Consider the following 23,012-nt stretch of genomic DNA (forward strand, 5'->3'; position numbering starts at 1 on the left):
AGAAAACTAACTCTATCCCAGCCCAAACCAGTATACAATCCTAACTAGTTTTTTTGAAATTGGGATTTGTCAGCACACTTGTTTAAAAACAAGTTTTGTGTGAGTCAGAGAAAATGAAGTCAGTGGGATGGATGAGTCAAAAATTCTTGCTGATAGCAGTAAGAACATGCTCAGATCCATTACTGAGATCAGTGGGAGCAAGGGGGAGCCCCTTGACAGACGAGGACCACCATATATACATCTTTGAGACCTTAAGGCTATTTGGCAGTGCGTTTACTCAGTCGGTTTCCTTCTACTTAGGTGCACACAGTTTCAAGGACATTTAATTGCATCATGGAAGGTTAGTCAACCTTATTTTGAAGAGAAGGAAGGCTAAATATCACTAGATGGAAATAAAATTCAAAATCTGGCTGATTTTGAATGGCCTCTGCCCTAAAAAGCTTGTTGGTATGAAGAAAAACAGTTCCTTTGCTCCAACTTTCTTTAAAATATTATTTTCCCTCAGAGTGGAATTTCCCCCCAGCTTACTCTAGCCAGTAAGTCGGAAAGGGGACTAAAAACAGGATTGTATCCCAGTATCTCATAACCTACTGCAGCTGCAAATACTTCCTGTGCCCAGCAAGATGCTAACATTATCTTAATAAGACAAACCAGCTGGATTTGTTCTTGGCCAATTATGAAATATTAGACATTGAAACAGTGTTAGCTTGATATAGAAAATTAACTATGTTTTCAGAACCATTGAAAGAATTCTTAAAAAAATGTTAAGTCCCATCTCTCTTCATGTTGTGCAATGACCTAGGAAAGATTGTTTACTATGAAGGGCCAAAATGCAAAGCAGAGCAAATCAAAAAACAGTGGTCTCATCTCTCTGAAATGATCAAAGTGATGAACCTTTACATGATCCTTTCAAACACACGTCATTAAAATATGTCCTTTGCAACATTCCCTCCCATATATCACCCAGCACTATATGTCTAATTTGCTTGTTTGAAGCATGGTAAGAGGATGTAAAAACAAAGTGAGATAACACAATATAATTATGGTCTACTTATGTATATGTTAATTGTAAAATGGTTTTCAACTTGTAGCAGGATTTATTCTCCCAAGTTACGATTAGCAATGAGGGTATTAGCAAGAGGCATGCACATCACTGAACCAAGAAGCCTGCTTTCAGGGCCCTGCTATGGGGTGGTTAACCATAACGCAACGTGCAAAAACTGAAGTAATCGGTTTGTACTAAGTCCAATTGTATTTTGGGAAGCCTAATATAAAAAAGAAACTATTAAAAGGCCATTTTAAAGCAAAGAATATATATTCTCAATGTGAATGTTTAGGTATTTCCATAGGAAAAATACAAGATTGATTTACAAATCAGGGGATGCCTACCAGAAATTAAGATTCATTGGGAAAAAATGGATAGGGTATGTCTTCTTCTAGTTTCTTAAACAGAGCTTGTTCAATAGTGTTAATAAACACACCAAGTCAAATCTCCTTAGGCCATCTATGAAATATTAGTCTTCAATTTATCACTACATGTTAATAAACTTCCTATTCCGATTACTAATGTGCATGTTGGGTGAAAATGGAAAGCTGAAATGTCCTATAGATTTAATGTATGTTTATGTACATTGCATACATTTCTTATATCATTTTAGTAACAGAATAAGGATGTGCTTGGATTTAATTATTTTCTGATTTTTTTTAATGAGAAAGAAAGGTTTCAAATTCAATTTTGTTTAAGTTCCCACTGCACATGAACATCATTTGTCTTTTTAAATCCAGTATACTAGTATAAATTATTATGTCATGAAGTAAAAAACCAGAAAAAAAACCCTCTTCTATAGGTTTCTTGAAGATAACAGGCTCATGGACATATGAAGACACATGAGAAAGCTGATGCATAAATTAATTATTCAGGATAGCTTTTTTGCATACTGCACATTTTGTATCTATGAAGTTCACAAAAGATTGTTAATCATATTCTGATTTTACAGACCCTTAAGTTCAGGTGACTGAGAACCCATATCTGTTACAAACATGAAGGTTCATCCAAATTTCCTCTGCAGTTTGGCCTCTTTAGTTACATTGGTGATAATCTCAGACTGGAGAATTTGCAGGTAATCTCATTGGATGCTAATTTCAGAAACTGTTTGTTATTGATGAGAGGCATCTTGAGGAGAAGCAAATCTGTTTTCCCACTGACGAGATTCAGAAAGATCTGTGGCTAAACCCCTTTCCAGGTCTTTGTAATCCCTCTGCAGATCACAGCCTCGCTACAGCCTGAGAAGCCGGAGAATAGAGAAAATTTCTACAGGATTAAAATGGTACCAGACTACTGGTTGAACTGGAATGGATGAGAGTAGCAGAAGAAGCACTGGACTCTCTTTGTTAGGCTTACTGGTCATGAATGTAAACTGAAGTCCCATGGAAAGTTATTCAGTGACTTCTGGTTTTCAGACAATTGAGTCAGATATTCTCCTCTTAAGTTATTTACAGCTGTATGTATCTAATGGTGTCAGCACTGTCACTTCAGATTTACAAACAGAATTCAGGCCTCTTTTTAAAAAAAAAAAAATTTAAAAACAAGTCTGACTTCAAATTAACAGGTACAAATAAGTGTTTTATCTCTATTAATAATCTTGACTGCACAAGAAAGTCTTTTGTTTCTGAATATCTGATTGTTGGTACTTTTAGAAATATAGTCCTCTTCAACAAAGCCAAAAAGGAGTTCTAATACACTGCTCTAATGCGTCTCATATATCTCTCTGAAAGGCAAGAGAAAGAGCGTAAAGCATCAGTGCCAACTAAGTCAGGCTGCTGGTGAATTCTCCCTGGGATCAAGTGTCATTATGTGAAACTGGCTGCTCTCGAGGAGAATTTACCCTACTATGTTGATTGGGGAAAGCAATCAAGTACCGCTGGAACCAGTTCAATGCATTCTCAGTCAACACCAGCCAGTCACCTAGGCACTGGAACAGAATCCAGCCTTTTACAGAATAACCCCCCCATGGCTAGATCTGATAGTACAAACAAGGCCAGGCTTCCTTTTCAGCAGCGGCATTCAAACCGTTTATGACTTTGACAAGGGCAGCCTCAGTAGCATGGCTGTGGCTGAATCCAGGATGAAATTTATCAAACAATCCGCTACTGTCCAGAATTTCTCTCACTCGCCTTGCCACCACTTTCTCTGGGAGCTTGTCGAAAACCAGCAGGAAAGACAGCATTTCCATCGCTTGTTATGTTGCGCGGGATCCCAGCGTGAGGTGAGATGGCTGCGGGCATGGTAATTACTCCCCTTCCAGAAGCAGCCTTTCAGAATTTCCGGGCTGTTGAGCTCCTAAGAGTGGTGTTACCATCACCCAGGTGAAATGCTTGTGTGTGTATATGTTTCTCTCATCCTATTTAGCTCTATGCCGTTACAGCGCATCTCTGCCACCTTCGTCTTTTGCTGCCTTCTCTGAATTTAATTTACTCCAGTTTAGTAGATAATTGCAAAAATGTAAACTCATGCAGTAAAAAAAGGGAAGAGAATCAAACAAAGTGAATCAATAAAAGCCTTACTTCGTACAGTAATTTATCAGCATCTACTGCAACATAATCTCCTTGGAACTCAGCACAACCGCTGGTATTTACAGAGTACGGTGTAGCTTAGGCTCCAATATACAATTTTAATTAGAACTGCATTCAAAAACACATTTTTCATCTAATTTTTATATTTTATATGAACTATATACTAAACTATAGCATTTTCTGCTTCATTTACATAATCTACCACTTGTACATTATTTCTTACTGTGGTACGGTGCTTTATGAGGATACATTAAAAAAACCTAATAAAAGTTCAATTAAACATCATAAATGTAGCCAAGTGCATATTTTAATACCCTTCAGAGATAATGCTGCTGAAGTGTTATAAAAAACCAAACTAGCGCTTCCTCTGTGTACAACAATTGCACGTAATAAAAGCAGCTTAAATCATAATTCTAAATATAGGACCAGTTTCACAACTTTAGTAATCTAGATCCTAAAAAAGTGGGTGTGCTAGAAGGGAGAAGAACAGCAAAATAAGCGACTTTAAAATTTGGTAAGAGCTAGGGGCAAATCAGAAGAAACTGGCGTAGCCAGGGTTAGCCCATGTCCAGTTTTGAAGCTGTGCCAGTAGGCCCTGAACTTTCAGTCCAAGAAGAGAAGAAAATGCTGTAAGAGCAAGAAAACCACGTAAAGAGAAAGGTATGTGTATACAGCCCTGCCTATTTGCTGTTTCATACTGGGACATGTGTCAGGAGCATGTCTGACATGTTGGGTCACAGATAAGGATGGTCATCTTGGGGGTAACGGACAGAGCTGAAGCTGGGGAGCAGGTATTACTATACAAAATAGTGTTGTCCCCTGATGTATTATGGCTTCCTGCCCATTCCACAACTTAAAATAAATGCTGTTTTCTGGGGCATGGCACCGCTGTGTCTGGGGCATGGCACACGTGGTGGCACACAGGGTCGGGGAGAGCCCATGGCACTGTACAAGGTGGGTACCCAGTTATGGGAGTCTCATGCGCACTGTGGCAGGCCCAGCAGGTCTGGGATGCTCAGCAGAGGAGCATACAAGTGGAGAGGGCAGAGAGAGTATCTGTGATCCATTTAAATGATAATGCTATAGGCATTTCAGAAAGACAGGAACGAACAATCTGATTGGAGTCAGGCCAAATGTAAGAAAAATTTACTCAATCACACAACTACAGAACTACTATCTTGTTGGGCTTAGTATAACAAGGTCAGTATCTTAGATTAGATGAATAGATGAATAGTACAGATAGCTAGAGAAGGAGTTACTGTTGTAAGAAATAGCAGACAAAATTAAAGCCTGGCACCTAATTTAAATGAAATGAAGAAGGATAAAATAAGTGGGGATTCCTATTTTGGCAAAAATGCAAAATCCCCCACACTAACCACGTCAATGTAGTGAAATACAAGAGACCATGAGAAAGAGTCAAAAGCCACTACAAATTCCTGGGCATGACCCAGATCCATGACTGAAAGATATCCATATGAAATCAATATCTAGAGTAAAACATGCAAGGGCGAAGTGTACAAGCGAAAAGTGAGGAATGAAAGAAGTATTAACAATAGGGACTTGAGCTCCTGTATTAAAAGCAGAGGGAGAAAACTTTACATCCTTACAGATAAACTACAGTTGTGTCTCTTTCGATGTATGTTAAATAGATATTCTGAAATCAACTAATTTCAGTCGAAGGTGGGGTGAAAGCCTTTACAGTCAGACCTAGGGAAAGAGGGCAGTCCAGATTTATATTGTTTTAAAATACCATGGAATCACACCTTGAATTTTCAAGAGGGAGCTGAAAACCAAAGGTGGAAAGATATTTCTGGGAGACGGACCACCTGGCAGTCAGGTATGTTCCCAGCTCTGATGAGTGAGAAGCCAAGGTGTGGGTAAAACTGTTGAGTGACAGTACGTGTGAAACCTGAGTCAATGAATGCAGTATCTATGCTGAAAGGAGGAGGCGATCCTGAAACAAAGACTCTATGCAGGGCTCCTGTCCTCCAAAGCCTGTCTAAGAAACTTCAGTAATCATAGGATTTGAAAGAAATCATAATCAGGCACTAGAACACCAGGAAAGCATCTGATAGGGATTTTGGGAATTCATATTCCTCATGTGCATTAAGTCATCACAGCACCTCTCCGGCTCCATGACTCATTGTTGGTTCTCAAGATGAACAGGGTACTCCCAGGCTAAAAATGAGTTTGAACAGTCCACCTGTGATTCTCTAGGCTAAAGTGGTTATGATCATTTGCTAGTGTAGTTCGTTATCACTGGAAGATGAAAATATCCTTTATATCTTGAAGGAATGATGAGGAAAGCTCCCAGGTTTCCTTGGGGGATCACAGCCTTTGCACCCTAGGGCCATCACAGTGAGCCTTCTAGTCCAAAAGGGAAACTTCTGGGTAATTATATTGTGAAAAATGGACTTGAAGCACATTCTTCAAACATATGTAAAGATATTTTCCACTGCCACAGGGACAGCAAAGCTGACTAAGGAATTAAGCTGCAAATAGAGGCATTAGAATCTCTCTTAAACACACCTGTGAATCCTGGCATTGTGGGTGATGAAAACCCACAGTGCTCTGTGATCCAGCACAAGAAGACAAACCGTAAGTTACACTGGGATGGACTTCTAGCTCTTTGAGGAGAAACCAATGTTTGCCACCAAACCTGAGGAAAACAAGTTCTGTCAAGAACCAGAGGTGTGGGAGAATGGTAAACACCATGGGAGGTTAGATGAGACTTTCTCATAATCAGTACGAGACCTAGACTAGTCAAAAAACTGCAGGGTCTGGAGGGTGCTCATCACCTGCTGTAGGCATCTGCTCATTGCTCACCAGTTGCAGAGGTGAGGAAAGACTGGGAGAGACTGGTGGAAGAGACTGTCCTCTCCTATCTGAGAGAACCAGCTCTGCTGCTGGGACCTAAAGGAGAGTTTGCTGAGCCTCATTAGAAGACCTGCTCACTGTTATGATTCATTGTGGACTAAAGATATTTTCTAGCCAAGCTGTAGAGTTAGAAAAAGGCACATCAAAATCAATTGATGCAAACAAATCCTCTTTCCTGAGTGGAAAAATTATCAGAGGCTATTTCAGATCTGAGTCTGTCAATAAAACCATTCCTAGGCAATCTCTGTGCAAGTGAAATACGCAGGGCAAGGATACCAGCTCTATGGTTTGATCATCCATGCTGTTTAATTGCTAATACCCTGGCATAGTTTTGAGCTCAGTCCCAGACAATGCCTGGGCACAGCTGGGGGACAGCACAGGCTGGGGACTGTTCTCAGGAGGCAGTGAGTGTTCTTTGTTTTGGGGAGTGAAGACAGTTTAATCCCATAAACATAAGCAGTGCTGGACCACTTGCCCATAGGAACAGAGGAGGGGCATGGATGTTAACTTGTAAGTTCAAATGAGATCCACAGCTCTGGCTTTTCGTTGACAACAGGGAATAGTGGCTATAAATTCTTTACCCCGTGAGAATCTCCTGCTAGAGCTGATTAAGCATCTATTTCCCACCAGTCCAAGCTCTCACAAAGTGTCCCTAAAAAGAAAGGGGGTAGGTGGTCTTGCAGAGAACAGGCAGCTTAATTATCTAATCATGGGAGGCAGTGTCTGCTGTCTAATAGTCTAATGTTATTTTCTCATGAGCAGTGTACACATGAGAAAATTCAGTGCCACAAGTAAGAAGGGAAGGAGAAGAAGAATGGGATGGTCAGATGAAGTCTTGAAATCTCCCAAAGCCAAGAAATTGGGAGCAGTCCAAAGTAAGCATATGAATTTGTGAGGAACTTAGTGTAGTAGATGTTGGTCTATCTGACCAGTGATTTTTTAGATTGTTGACGACAAGAAAGAGGAGCCAAGCTCTATTCCTTAACTGTGCTCCTGAGGATGTGCTCAGCACTACAAAAGTCTCTCTAAATACTTCCGATGACCAGGAATCCTTGAGGCATTTTGAGCAATGCAAAGTGAGATGACTTCCAGATGTTGTATGGGAGTCACAACCCAAGAGCACCTTTTCCTTTCCACTCTGAGGCAGAAGAACAAGGAAGAGGAGACTGAAAATGAGAGACTTGGGGCTCAAGCCAAAACAAAGAGATGCGCCCAGAAGTTATCTTTTGAGATTTTTATGAGTTCTATGCATAACACCTTTACAGGTTGAATATTTTCTGGGTATATGGTTTACTGGTTGACAAACAAACACAGAAATGCTGTCTCACAGCAAGATATGTCCCTTGGACAATGTAAAGCTGGTGGGTGTGTATAGCACCTAAATCCATAAAGCTGGAACAAACACTCAACAAAATATGAATTTTAAAAAAAAAAGCTGAAGAAGATGTATTATCTTGCTCCTATAAGGCCAGAAAAAAAGGAAAATAAATGTAAGCGAAGAAAAAACACACCCCAAGTTTGAAAGGGTAACCCACAATGCAAGTGAGAGAATAATCCTGAGGAGCAAGGATGTTCTGATTTAGCCCTAAGGAAAACTGGGAAGCTGGGTACACTCTGCTTTTTTTTTATACCACACATGCAGTATTTTGAGGAGGGTGTGGGACTGTGCCCTCGGGCACCCACAGCATGTCTGTACTTATCACTTCAAGGACAACAGACTTTGTTCCTAAATGTGGTTATTGGGAATTCTACCATTCAGTGAAATTACAGCAGGACTGAATTTGGCTTGAAGCATTATTATGAAGCCTTGAAAATGTTCTCTTCATAGAGTCAGAAATGGCCAAAAATCCAGGAAACCTTGTTAAGAATTAATATTGGAAACAGCATTGATGTCACTTATACATGTGGTGTGCTGGGTACCTCGAAGCATATTTAGAGCAGGCAGTAAACAGAGGCAAACCAGGGCAAGTAGGATTTTGCCTGCCTTTTGACGACTGTTAGCTGTATTTACTTTTATATTGCGAAGTGTGTGTATACAGCACTCTGCCAAGCAAGATATACTTTTTATTGACCTACTTGTGTTCCAATTTATTGCTAGTGGCAGCTGTTGTCAATGATCTGGAGAAAATAAATTGAGAATAAAGCAAAGAGACACTGATTGGTCAAAAAAATTAGTTGTTGTTTTAAATCAAATATAAGGGATTTAGTCTCTTAGAAACTATAGATTCTGATTAAAATAAAGACTTTAAAGCCATGGCTGGATTACAGTAATTCAGAACTTCATGGATTATGAGACGAAATACTTCATAGGCATCATTTTGGACAAATGGTGCCATTAGGATTACTACATGATTTTAGACCTACTGTATTGCATTTCTTCAAATCCTCAGCTATGGTACTATACGAATTTGAAAGACACTGGCTGCCATGTTTAATTTGATCCTTCTAACATGTGAGTCAAATTTGTTGACATTTAACATTTGCAGCCAGTCTAATCTGCTACATTTCAGTGACTTCTCTGCACAGTAATTTCAGAATCAAGGTCTAGTGTAGCTGGTATTCTGGTGGTGTTTCCTAGATACAGGTTGTGGATGACAGTTGCAGTACATGAAAATCTCCCTCCCCTAGTTAGCACAACAGGCATTTAACTGTTTCTGGTTTTTAAGGGCAAATTAAGACATATTTGATTCTGTGCTTTATCTTATTTGGCTTTTTAGATTGCTTTTTTAAATGGGCCACAAGTTGCTTGGGGACATTCTACATGGAAGGCACTATACACAAACAGTTTTATTGCATGTCTCTGAAAAGGTGAAACAGTTTTATTGAAGATGCCTGCCAGAGAAATCACATGTATCACTAATGGAGAAAGCAAGTGATAAAAGCCTCTTAGATGATAGAGACAGTGAAAAAAGCAGTTTTCCTATGACAGTATTCTAGGGGAAAAACAAAACAAAGCAGTCCCCCTGTTTTTTGTCAGCATCTTGAGGGAAAATCAGATGAAGATACAATAGTTTTGTTGTAGCTGTTTCTGATTGTGTTTTTTTCTAATCCAAACATATAAGCACATCCTACAATTTTGACTTTTATCAGGCATACTAACACTGCCTCATATGTACATGTATAAACTGCCAAAAAATTGAACAGTTGCAAGTAAATTATAAATGATAAAGTATTCTAAGAGATATGAAGAGTTAGGTAGTACTTCTAAACAGTTTCAAATTTCCTCAGTGGAGATTGTTGAATAAATACACTGGAAGAGTTAAAAAATAACATGGAGGAAGTGGAGAAGGAGGGAAAATAGGAATATATACACAGGGGGGGGGTTTCTCCAAAAGGGGCAGAAAAAATGATTACATTTATTCAACTTACATCTCCTTATGATTGCCGTGAATACACACAGACACTAATCTCACCAGTCTTTTCTTGACAAACAAAACAGTTACATCCTTTTGAAGTCTATGGGAATTATTTATGCCTTATAGTAGGAAACCTGGATTCTCTATATGAGAGGCTGCTGTCCCTCCAGTTGTCCCAGAGACCAGGTGGTGTGAATAAACATTACAATTATTACAATTATTACAATTACTATTATTATTAAATCCCAGTTCTGGTAAAAAGCAGTTCCTGAGGAAACAGGGCTGTTTTCCAAGGGTTTCCCTTGGTATAAAAGAGTTAGCAATGTTGTAGGTGAAAGTCTGGGAGTACGAAAGGCGCGTCAAGGTCACACAGCTTAGAGAGCTGTATTTGCTCTAGGCAGTCTGAGGCATAGCTTCAACAGAACCTCTTCTACACTAGAAAAATCAGTATTTTCAGGCCAAAAAATTGCAAGTCAAAAAGAATCTGGATTTTCTAGATACCAGGATTTCAACCTTCAGTTTCATCTTTACACCTTATCTAAATAATACCACATCCTAAATGACCTTGGGAAACAAACCAGCAATTTTAATTTACCAAAAAGAAAAGAAAGACAATTACAAGCTGAGGGGGAGAGCAAGGGATGTTTGAAGGATGTAGTGGAGGTGGGGAGGGCCAGGTATCCCTCCAGGTACTCATGCCAACCACTGTTGCTTCCTACTCACCCTGCCTTTGTGATACCTTTTTCTGAGCAGCAGTAGCAACGACAGCAGCAGCTGTCAAGGCTCAGGGATGCAAGGCTCCCATGTGTCCTCTCCGCTTGCTCTGAAGGGTGCATAAGAAGGGTGCCCCTGTCACCTTGCCTTGCTATGGTTCTGTATATATTAATAGTCTGATGTGTGCATAATTAACGCCAGAGCCTCAAGGGTACTAATAAAGCCTTAATGGCCCTGTCCTGCCTCATGTGGGGCCTCCCCTCTCTGCCCGTGGGCTAAAGAAATCCATTTAAGCTCAGGTCTGGGCCTTCACTCCCTGCCCAACTCATCTTCAGCCCTTTCACAGCCTGGCCACGGCCCTCATTGATCTGGACCTTGACCTGGAGGCTGTCTTCCTGGCCTGACCTCGGACCTGCCTCGTCACCGTGGAATTGCCTGAGGATCTAGGCTCTTGGTTGAACCTGACTCCACCCGTGGGCCTGCCCTTGCTTGGGTGTTGTGGGACTGGACCCCTGGCTGGCACGGCCCCTGCCCTGCCAGCCGCGTTCTGCTCCTTGGCTCCTGGCTCCCCATCCTTTAGGGAACAGCCGGTCCTCACTGCTCCTTGATGATTAGAGGCTTAATTTATCATGAAAAATTAAAGAGTTTATATAGTATGTCTCATTCATTTCTCAATGTACAGTATTACTATAATACTTCTGGCCACGTCTCAGTTCCTGCTGGACAAATTGCATTTTTCTCTCTTTAAATGAAGAAAATGACACTGTTTTCTTCATTTTAAAGTCATCTGTACTTACATATCATCGAAGATAAGCTTTGTCCTTCTGCAGTCCCTGGGTGTGCTGGACAGAGGTGACCAAGGCTCTGTTTGGGACTGGGGCTTATTGCAGAGAAGAACATTTTCTGAATTGATGTGAATTGCTTTCTAGACAACAAACAGCAGAGAAGACATTGAGGAATTGGCTACTAACTTCAAAAAATCAACTAATAAACAACAGAGTGTCTTTGCATAGTGCTGTAAATTGGCCATTAGTTTCCCTACTATTTCAGCAGGGAGTATATATAACTGTCCTGCCACTGATAGCCACAAATTCACAGATATTGCTCAGAGCACTTTCTAAAGGGCTTGAGTTTCAATGTGATATACGGAAGAAATTGAGCTGAACTATTAGTAACTATCAAAACACTCTGAAACACAGTAAGTGAAATTATTAAAGAGTAGATCTGTTGTGGTCATTTAGAAGATCAAGTTATATCTCTAGTCTTCAGCTTCCAAACTAGCATTGTACCTTGCCTCGGGGGAGCAAGGCTCACTTGTTTGACTCGTTTCACGCTGCACTGCTGATGTGCCTGTGCAGTATGAATTTGTAGCCCAAGGTCCAGGTTTCTTTCTGCTCTGGGCCCCTGATCAGCTTGAAAGATCACTGCTCTGTGCCACAGCAGAAGCACATGTCTTTTGGCAGGGTCTCACGCATTCTCTCAGCTGCAGCCCTGTTCTTCATGTGGCCTCGTGAGCCCCTCGTCCCACCGAGTGACCTGCTGTGTGGGCTACCACGCACTGGTACCGTGCAAAGCAGAGGGTCCCAGGTTGTTTTTGGTTGATAATCACTGCCAGAAAACACTGTTCTTTCTCTGTTAGGTGACAGACAGAAATGCAATAGGGAACTGGACAAAAAGCTGAAACGGATGAAAGCCACTCCCTGGCTTGCGGTCTCTGACAGAAATTCAAAGGACCACTTGGGCATGCCAGTTAGGTGCCAGATGGGAAGTTGGGATAAAACAAAGCTGACTTTAACATTTATAGTTCATGAGCTCTCATCTTCTACGTGGCACATCCAGATCAGTTCAGCAGGCTAAAGTTTTCAGATGAATAACCACATACATAAGAATTTTATTGCAAAGGTTGTTAAAATGTTGACCAAATGGTGCATTGCTAGGCTATGCAGAAAATCTCAGTGAAACGCATTTGCTAAGGGTGTGGATCATAAAGCAATCACCTTTTACTTTTGATTTCCAGCACATTTGCCTGTGAAGGAATTTAAATTGTTTTAAAGATATCCAGTGAAGAATCATATCATTATAATTCTGAATGGATTATAAACCTCTAAACTTACGTTTTAGAAGTTAAAATGTTTAAAAATTTACATTTAATCCATGAAAAAATAAATTAATGACTACGATATGTTAAAATGCCTTTTTATTGGAATATTTTTATGTAATCAATTTTATTTCAATTTACCATAAGCATCTGCAAGATATTCTTGAAATACACAACTTATGACAACTTGTTTTTTAAAAAGCATCCAAAATTAATATTATAGTTACTACTTCCCCCTCCACTCTCAAAAAATAAATATATTTAAGTATATACATATATACTTAACATATACTGTGGGACCAGTTATCCCCACAGCGAAAGTGGCTGGAAGAGACCACTGCTACAACTCAGGTAGTTTGTTTTCTGGAAAGTTGCTTAAGCACTAATACTTAGGTTTTTGAAGCCTCTTATGTATCAAATAACAAATACAACAAATACATTTAGGATAAAATATATAAATGGCTTTTGTAGCAAGAGGAGGAGCACGGGCCTTTCTAGCAGCAGCAGAGTGCCGTAACAGCTTGACTAGACACTCCAGCAGTGGACATCAATATGATGGTACCCAAAATGCTGCTTCTAGGTATTTCACACAAAGCAGAACAGCTTCAAGGGGAGGACGTGACAATATTCTGCCCTTGATCTTCTACCGGCAGTGTCCCATAGGCTGGAGGTTAGGGTATGATTTTGAGAGGTGAGGGAGAGAAAGATGTGAATTCCCTCTATCAGAAGAGCTAACAGGCTCTTTACTCCATCATCCTAATCACACAACTCGTACATAAGTGGGGGCAGTGTCTACTCCTCTCTCTCCGTGCTCTGAAGGCAGAGGCTTCCATGCGGTGTAGTACTACGGCCTCATCTGGAAGGGTGCTCTGGACGCACTTAGTGTGATCAAGACTCTCTGACAGGTATCTGAATACCTGGGCTCTGAGGGAGCGGAGTTGCGAGGCTGGTGCTAAGTTGTTCACCGGCGTCGAGAGCAAGTAGAAACGTCTGAGAAAGTTGGTTGTAAGACATGTAGAAGGCACAGTCATGGTTAGGCAGTGGCTGAGTAGAGGCCTTATACAGTAGAGGCCTTATGCACCACACCTTTGGATGTAAGGGGCTTGCATCGTGCCAAGCGATACTCTGGAGGCCTAAAGCCATTTGTTTTGGGCCATTAGCTTTTACCTTTTGCTTATGTAGCCTTTGGTATTTGCCTGCTTTACAGCCTGCCCTCTTTACTTTCTTGTGTGCCTTGCTAAACTCCAAATCAGAAGAACTGAACTTACAATACAACATTCACTATTACAATTTTTTTTGCATAACATTCTGCAAAACTATCACGGACTGCAATACGAAGTGAAAAATACACAGCTAGGCTTTATATTGTGAACAACAGCATAAACTTACATTGAAGTCTCCGGGATGTGGCTGTGACTGGATTTCACCCTTATGTTTTTTGCTGGAGGAGATGGAAGGTAATAGACTGCTGCCATTAGGTCTGCTGGAGGAAGTTAAATCATCGTTGGAGTATTTGTGTTTTGATGCATCAGAGAGGGGAGAGACGGGTGACCGAAGCATTTTCTCATTTTTATTTATTGGTATTGCCAAGCTGGAAATGGAAATTACAGTAATGGAGTGTCACAAAGCTGGCTTTGAGAAAGGTAAATGTTTTATATATTACCAAAACTTTGAATTTAAAACCTGCTGGCAGGATAAAGTCTATTGGTACCTGGAAACAAGCTTACAGTATTGGGACCAAGAGTTCATTTACAAATTTGTATCATGTTTCTCCTCTTTCCCTTCAAGGCAAATTGTAATTCTGGAGTTAATATAAAGTCTGTATCGGAGTACTTGAAAAAAAATACAGAGATAAATGGCTACTTGCTCACCATTTCTTAAGGGATAGCTGGAGACGAAGATTAGGCTCTGAAGTGTAAGTTCAGGTTATGGAGCCCTATTTCACCATTACAGGTGACAATTTATAAGCCATGGCAATAAAACCATATGTGAACTAAAACAGGAAATGTGTTTAAAGATGACTGGCTTGTCTTTGTGCTCAGTGCCCAGCCTTTGGTAGCACTGCTTATACTAATCTAAGACAGATTTTGAAGACAAAGAAAGATAGGCTGGTACTGCAGACAAAAGGAAACATATGCAAACAGTAGACACAGAGAAATGTGAGCTGCTCCATCTTCTAAAGAAGAAAGCTATAACACAGACAGTATTTTCAGCTTTCATTTTTTTGGGAGAAGCTTTGGATGAGGAGAAGTCAGACAGACCATAAAAATAGGCCCAGAAATAAACTTCAGATGGACTAATTTGAAGAAAATATTTAGCTGAAAATCTTAAAGCAACACACACAAAATAAAAGTTTTTTTAAGAAGACAGTTTGCATTAAGACTAAAACTGTGATTAAAGTCAAACAGACTATTTTAACACAATACCTTTCCCTGTCACATTCCCCTTTATTCAGCCTATTACTTTTAATGGACATTTCTCACTTCTTTATAGTTACTGTATCAGACAGTATACACTTAATGGAATCGCAAAAAAGAATATGGTACAAACTATACTTTATTCCTGCACATCATTTCAGGGAACAGAGCTAATTAAATGTGCTCTTATCATACATTTGTCCATTTACCTGGCAAGTCTTTAAAAACTAGCTGTGAAAGAAGCCATGAATTGTAATTCAGAACCTTTCCTGTTTCCCACAGCGTAGTACATTTAAAACGCAACATGAACTGTTTTGCTTTAATGACCAATGCTGTTTACAAAAGCAAGAATCAGGGTGTGTAAGACGGACAACTGTACCCTTCTTCTCCCCCTAAAAAAAATAAGATCTTTAGCACTATTTTGAATATGCAGGCTGATGCTGTCATTTCTTTTCCTCTTTTTCAAACATAAACCCATGCCTTGACCAGTCATGTTTATACATCACTGTCAAAGTGCAAGCCTAACGCATGCAAGAGAAGCCATAGCTCTTTGGAAGTGTACCCAAGCCCCAAAAGCTTGGCCCAGAGCTTGTGAGGGGCAGCTGCAATTTCTAGTTGTGCTGCAGACCTTCCACATGGCCTTTGGCGCATTGCGTAGGGCCCACCTAAGCGTATCGTGAGCAGTCAAACTGCAGCAGCACCGTCACCTTATACTGAGAAGCTGTGCAGAACAACCTGCAGTGAGCTCTGGTCTGCTGGGAGTGGGCAGATTGTGGCACCCAACGTAGATGCAAGATATTTGGGGTTTCGATGTTTTTTGACGCTGCAGCCTTTCTTGTCCAACAGGGCCTTGCTCAGTCTGCACCTCAGACTGTAATTCCACAGTAGAAAATGCTCATGTCTGAAGGTGGTTTTGCTCCTCTCTTTGTTACCAGCCCTCAGCTGTGCTGACAAAACTGTCTGTGAGGCTCTGCTGGGAGCTGAATAGTAATAACCCCGGCAAAAAAAAAAAAAAAAGAAAGAGTGCTGGTTTCAGACAAGTTTCTTGAGTGAATTTACAGGAGAGCCTCATGGGCAGCTATGGCGGCATAATTGGAGGGGGGATGTGCCAGCATGAGCAGCTGCTGGTTGCAAGAGGGACAGGAGGTCCTGATATCTGCACTGCTGGTTTAGCTACGGCCTCGGTAGCCCATCCTCAGCTGTGGGAATATTAGCATTTGATATCACGTCCTACAGTAGCATAAACCACAGAAACATCTTGGAAGCAGGGCAGACCAGAGAAGAATTAGGAGGCAAATATACATTGAAGACCTTCTTCTTTGGTTCTTTAATGTACAGTTGCTACCAGGAGTCCTGAATATAATGTCAAGCAAAACACAAATTATTGTCCTGCTTCTAGGAAGCACAGAATTAACCCTGTGATATAGCAAGCTATGGCAGCCATGCTGTTCTCTGAAAATGAATGCGATGTAAAACATATGACACTGCAGTAACAGGAATGGCATGCCTGCATGCAATCACCCACAATAAAACAAACTGTTCTGTGTATTGTTTTCACTTTACGAAACATATGTGACATGTCAGGACAAAGAAATTGAATGCATATTTTTGAATAAGCACTATATATATTAGTTTTCTCCATGATTTTTTCCAGTATTAATGACAAGAATTGCTCAAACTCATCAGTGATGTGTACAACAGAAAAGTCTACTACAATAAATACAACTATTCTCTAATTTTAGCAGTTCCACCCCAAGAGATACCCTGATACTACCAGAAGATGATTTTTTAAAAAATACTGATGACCAGCATGTGCTGAGCAGCATGCAGGTGAACTCTGAAAAGATGCATGTCTAAGTTTGACTGCTGGAAGCCTCCAGCCTCCAGAGAAACTCAGTATGATTGATCTGACATTGGTAGGGGTCTGTGTGCATAAACCATGCCAGCAAACGCTAAATATTCATCATTTATTTCATGCCCTGCATCCTTTGAAAATCTGATTGTTTTTAATGTCTGAGTACCTTGTCCTAAAATACCCACTAATTACACAGAATAGATTGCTTGTAATCTCAAAAATATTGGATCTCAAATATATTCTGAAACTGAGTATTGCAGGCATTGTTAATGAATATTTTTCTTAATCTTTTCCACAGAGTTTGTAGAAAATTGTATTTAAACCCAGACATACAGCCAAACTTTAAGTTTGAAAATCATAACACTGTAAGGAAAGGAAAGGTTATAAAATGGTTGCCTATGTGAATTGGTATCTACAACACAGTGTTTGGGAATACGTCTCGGACGGTCGCACTGCTGTAGGTATAATTACTCATTCCATGAGCCTCACACTTGAACTCACAACTTCTTTGTGCAATAGGACAAAAATGCGAGTATATAAATGTGTCAGGAGCTGCTAACTTGTTCATTAAACCAGAAGAAAGGAGAATGCAGTGGGCAATTTTTCAACATAAAACGTGATAATTAAAAAATAAATCCTATTAAAGGAAAAAATAACACACAGCATTGAACTGCAACTAGTTCTATAGCTCAGTGGTAAATAAGAAGGAAAATGCTTACCTATTTTCATTCATATTGCAGTGATTTGCTGTTGTGATGCTATGGGCAGAGGCAGGTAGTCGTGAAGAACCCTCTCTTTCTAAATGAGTCTTCTTGATGTCTCTGCACTCTTCCTCATTCTCACACTGAGTGAAGAGAAAAAGAATAATCTTGTAGATTTTGGATTTACTACAGATCCAAAAGTATTTCAACAAGTCAGGGGCTGGTATTTTCTGGCATTTCGGTATTAATGATGACACTTTCTTTGAGCATATACCTAACATGGATCAGAGACGATTGGTCCATGTGTTAAAAAACTAAAATCTAAAGAGGCAGTGTGTAAACAAAGGAGTGGCATATCAAACTTGAATTGTTTCAACCACTTCCCCACTTGCACCTTGGGATATTTTTTCTTTATATTGCCCTCTCCCCATCTCCTGCTTTTCTCTTGCCTGGTCCTCAACCTCATACCTCTTTTGTCTCTCCCCGTCTTTTCTTGGCATCAGTGACTATGCCTGTACTAGTAAACACAACAGATCAGCAACTGGCCCTGAGGCCAACCAGCATGGCACAGCTCGCACCCATGCACTCATCTCACTCCTCCTTCAAACCAGGGAATGCCACATTCGGACTGCCTTTTGGGAAGGGACCTTAGTCTGTGCGGTTCCAAGCGAGAGTCAGACCATGTTTGGAAGAACAGAAGTTGTCCCAGGCTAAAACCACGTTAGCAAGCATGCTAACAATTAAACAAAGAGGATGGATGACTGCATGCCACCACTTGGGGCTGGACCCTGGCCCTATCTGATCTATTAAAATGAACATCGCCAGTGTTCCCTGCCACTTTAATTTCATCTTGTGTTCCTTAGGTTCTACCATTGTCTCCCAAAGGCTCTGCTTTCCTAACCTCCTACAAAGTCCACACCCTTTTCCACTTCTAACACTTCTCTAGTTGCCAGTGCTGGCTGAGTTTTACTTGTGAACTGTTGATTCTGCTGTATTTAGTGCCTTGCTGCATGGTAACAACATTTTTTTTGTTATCCACTGCCACTATAGCTGCTGCTAAGGGGTTAACATTGTAGCTTATATTCCACAGGAGTGAAGATCTTCTCACACCTCAGTGCTTAACCATCCTCCTCTCTCTACGTTGCCCATCTTGACATCATGACACAGGTGGAAGTAATAAGGACCTCTTTCTAATTTTGCAGTTCTGCCTGATAATCTATTCTTACTAGTCTTATTCTTAAAGACTTTTGGGAAGGGGCATCATATATTGTGAGTTTGCATGGCAACTGTCCCGTTGAGGGTCTTATTCCAGGCTGAGAGGCAATTTGGTACTCCAGGAATGCCTTGTATTTATTATATCACTAAAACAACCAACAACAGCAATGCTTTAAAACAGAAGAGTAGAAGATAATATGTGCCACAGAAAGTCGGATTAAGCATTTCTAGTCTGACTGCATTTATTTTGCTCTTCTATCGTGTCCTCCTGTTTCCTCCCGTGTGCACAGCCTGGCACTATCACACTGGCATCTCCTATGGCACCAAACATAAAACTTTTGCTTCTGCCACTCTTTCTTGGCCAGTTCCCCATCATTTTGTACTGTGCAATTACTTCCATGCTACTTCCTAAAGAAAATGCAGACAAACGCACCTCAAAGCTTATCAGGGCTCTCTCTTATGGCTCTACCAGTGGCCAGAACAAGGCTGCCACCTTTCAGATACTAAAAAAAGAACGCAAAAATGAAAAAAGATAAAAAAAGGAAAGACTGCTTTAGATAAACGGTCCCCAAAAATGTAAAGATCAATCTGCACACATACAGTAGCTCAGAGGGTGACAGATGACTGCACAGTAAAACTGTTCAGAAATTGGGCAGATGGCAATTCCAGTTCAGAGTGACTTTTGGGGTCACATCAGTGCAAACGGACCAGAAAGCCTCCTCGGTGGACAGCTGTGGCCATGGAGGGGAGGGAGCTTTCTCCCTGGCAGCACCAGCGGCTCAGAAAACGTGGGAGAGGCAGGGCGGAGGGGTGGATGTGACCGGAGAACTGTGCCCACCCGGCTGCTGTGACAGTGCTGCTGGGGAGGGGGCAGCTAATGGACTACACTCCCACTTCTTACAGCTGTGTGAGAGCCCCGAGGTAAAAGGGGGTCACAGGGGTGTGAGGGAGGCGGGTTGCAGAGCCAGGCAGGTTCCAGGTCTCTGCGAGTGCATCCCCCACGAAGCCGGGGCTCCCTGCCAGGATTGAAGGACTCGCCTTTTGTTGAAAATCTGAGGGGGAAAAAAACATTGCCTCTCCTTGTTCAACACACACAATGATACCACGCAGGCCGTGACCAGGTAGCCATTTATATTCCCTTTGCCGACCTAAGCATCACCTCCAAATGCTCAGGGTCTGAGAGAAGCCTCAGGAGAGAATACTATCCTATTAAAAGGCAGTGTCTTTGCTAAGGCGTGGAAAGCCGCATGCCAGCAGCAAACGCTGTCTCCAAGGGGCTGTGATCCCTCGTGGCCAGGAGTTTCATCACCTCCAGGGATGGCATCTCCCCTGGGGCTTGGCTGGTTTCTATGTGGCTAGTGGGGACAAAGCCCAGCTCCAAAGCGCCGGTCCGGAGAAGACACTACCATCGAGCACTGGACGCAGGCACAAGTGATGCTTGCCTCCCACTTGCTGGAGGCCCCCCTACCCGCACCAATCGGTCCCCCCGAAGCTCACCTTGCGTTTCCTTCTAGATTTCGGTAAACCCTTCTCTGCGGGGGGGTCAGCACTACTACCCTGCGGGAGGCTGGCCGCCTGGTTTGCTCCGGCGCTCATGGCCAGCGGCTCTTCGGGCAAACGCTCTGGAATCCTGGACAAAAGAGCCAAGTCAATGTTGACCCACAGCGACTTTACCTCATCACTGTCTTTCAGAGGAGACAGGAGCTCATTCCTACCGAAAGGAACCAGGGTGTAAAACTGTTCCTCCAGCTCCTTTGCTATTTCACTACTAGTCCTGGCATTAATGGAGCCAAAGGCACTGCAGCCACCGTGGGGTTTGCTGGTGGCGCCGGTCCCCGCGTCCTTGGCGCGCGGCTCGGCCCCAGCCGGTGCCGGTGCCTTGGGCAGCGGGCGCTCCTCCCGCTCCGACTCAGAGCCCGAGTCAGAGGAGGATGATGAGGATGAAGACTCAGTCTCGATGAACTCCTTGGATTTGGGTGCCGTTTTGCTCGGCCCCCGCGCCCGACGCTTCTCGCCGGCTGCAGCCGAGCGGGGCTCCCGGCGGTGCCCTGCTCTACAGGTACCACCGCTGTTGCTGCCGCTCGGCCGGGCCCTCGGCACCTCGCCAGCAGTGCTTTCCGGAAAGCTGTGGCTCCCGGGAGGCTCCTCCGCGCCGGGGCAGTGGGAGCTGTCCCCGGCAGAGGTCCTCTCGGCCCGCCGCGGTGCCTTCTTCCCTGCCGCCCGCCTCGGAGGCCCACCGTCGGCGGCGGGGGGTGACTTTTGCCGGTTGCCCTTGCTGCCCGGTGCTTTGTTGGCGGTCCTGGGCCGCGGTCCGTCCCCGACGGCGGCAGTGGCGGCAGCGCGGCCCTCCCCACTGCGGTGCTCGGCCGGGCCGGTGGCCGGGGTCTTCTCGCTTTCCTGCCGTTCCGCCTTCACGCGGCCGTAGTAGGGATGGGCCTCCAGCGCCGGGCCGTCATGGTGGGTCAGGATGGGTGCTTTGTGCGCGGTGACTTTATTCAGCCACTTGTCCAGCTGCCACTTGTTGGATGAGGGTGGCTCGGGCTGAAAGGGAAACAGATGGCAACAAGCTTAGTGCCGAGACCCTGCTGCCCTCGCGCTGGGGCTCCCTCAGGGACACCGAAACGCTGGGTCCCTCCTGGTATTGCAGAGATTTTCCTCTGGTCAAGGAGCCACCCTCACGCCGTGGCAACCCCCTGGCCCTGGCCCTGTGTGGCGGAACGGGAGACGCGGGGCATGCCGCCTAAGTGGGGATATTTTTGGTTTCAGAATGAGGTTGGGAAGGAGGATGGCTTCTGTGATTCATCATTTCTAAGGATGATTCACGCAGTGCTACTGGCATCGGCTTTACTGGGAAACGCTCCCAAGTTTCCAAATAGAAAAAAATATAATGGCTATAGGAAGAGAGGAAAACAAGGCAGGGGTATGGCTGAGGCTAAGGGAGTATAGCTAGTGGGAAAGCTAGGGATATGTATTTTGTGTCCTGCACCATCGCAATAAATCCGAAAAGTATTTAAAAAGCACACAAAAAGGCATGTAGTGGGGAGCTGGAGGACTAACCAGGCGGTTCATGTAATCTGTCTGGTATTGACATTATAATCCTGTGAGATGCCACAAACATTTGTTGTGTGGTGGTACTGTCAAGTGCTCATTTTGTGAGTATTGTGCGGCTGTTAGTTTTTCTCTTTGTTCCTGTCACAATGCGATCAAGTTATAAGAGAGCATCTAAAACATAATGGTGTTTGGACAGTGAAGAAGTGGGATAATTATGATTTCAAATGTAGCCACAGCTCAGACAATGTTATTTCAGAACAATGTGCAAGCGTTTTCTAGTGCTTCTTGCAATCAGTAATTTGAATGTAATAAAATGAAGAGGAAAGGCAAAAAACCCCAAAAGAAATAAATGATGGAGTAGATGGCCAGCCATAACCTAACCCCACAGAACCCAATCTGAAAAGTCTCCTAACTTCCTTAACGGGACCAAAATTTGATCCACTAGGCTATGGCGTATGAATAATCAAAAAGCGTGTCATGAGTCTAACATCGATGCTCTGGAAGAAAGTTTGCTCAAGAGAGTATATACACAGTCTCTAACTTAAAAGAGTCTCTTACTTAACTCCTTATTTAAAGTAGGTGCCTGAGGGCAACACAGGTTTCCTGCATAGCCAAGGGCATCTCCAGAATCACCCACTGAGGGTTGTATTCACTCTACATGGAGCAAAGGCTCCTAAAATAAGCAAAAAAGTTAGACATCAGAATTCATATGACACAAATATTCCTTCTCGCAAAAGTGTCTAATTTACTCATTATTGAGCTAGCCAATACGTATGGGAAATTTGCTGAATTGCCTTAAATTTATTTTTTCTTAAGCATGCTCCCTAATATCTTAGATGAGGAATTTCTTTCCTGATCTCTAAATCTTGAAAATGCATGGGCAGTATTTCTCTTGGATGAAGATATATTTTTACAACTCTTAACTCTTTATCTAAAATAAACAGCATTTTTTTGATTGCTGCTGAAAATAGAAACAGATTTGTTTGGTGCCATTTATTGTGCACATACTGAATTTACTAGATACATAACAAAAGATTCACTATACATGAAAGTCTTTCCACCGTTCAGGTGTATTTAAGAAAAGGACATACATCAGAAGTACGTGGGGAAAAATACACCTCTGCCCATAAGTATAGGTCAGAGTGAGGGCAGCTT

General features: G+C 42.4%; 1 protein-coding gene across 1 annotated transcript in view; it reads right to left on the bottom strand.

The window, feature by feature from the left end:
- AFF3 (ALF transcription elongation factor 3) overlaps positions 1-23,012 on the bottom strand; it is a 328,116-nt gene that overhangs the window by 15,297 nt on the left and 289,807 nt on the right. The window contains exons 11-14 of the mRNA XM_075135785.1: positions 20,304-21,347; positions 17,610-17,734; positions 14,008-14,209; positions 11,318-11,445 (exon numbers count right to left, since the gene is read on the bottom strand). Of these exons, the coding sequence (XP_074991886.1) occupies positions 11,318-11,445; positions 14,008-14,209; positions 17,610-17,734; positions 20,304-21,347 (1,499 nt within the window). The remainder of the gene's footprint in view (positions 1-11,317; positions 11,446-14,007; positions 14,210-17,609; positions 17,735-20,303; positions 21,348-23,012) is intronic.

Source organism: Calonectris borealis, chromosome 1 (assembly GCF_964195595.1).
Source record: "Calonectris borealis chromosome 1, bCalBor7.hap1.2, whole genome shotgun sequence".
NCBI classification, from domain to species: Eukaryota; Metazoa; Chordata; class Aves; order Procellariiformes; family Procellariidae; genus Calonectris; species Calonectris borealis.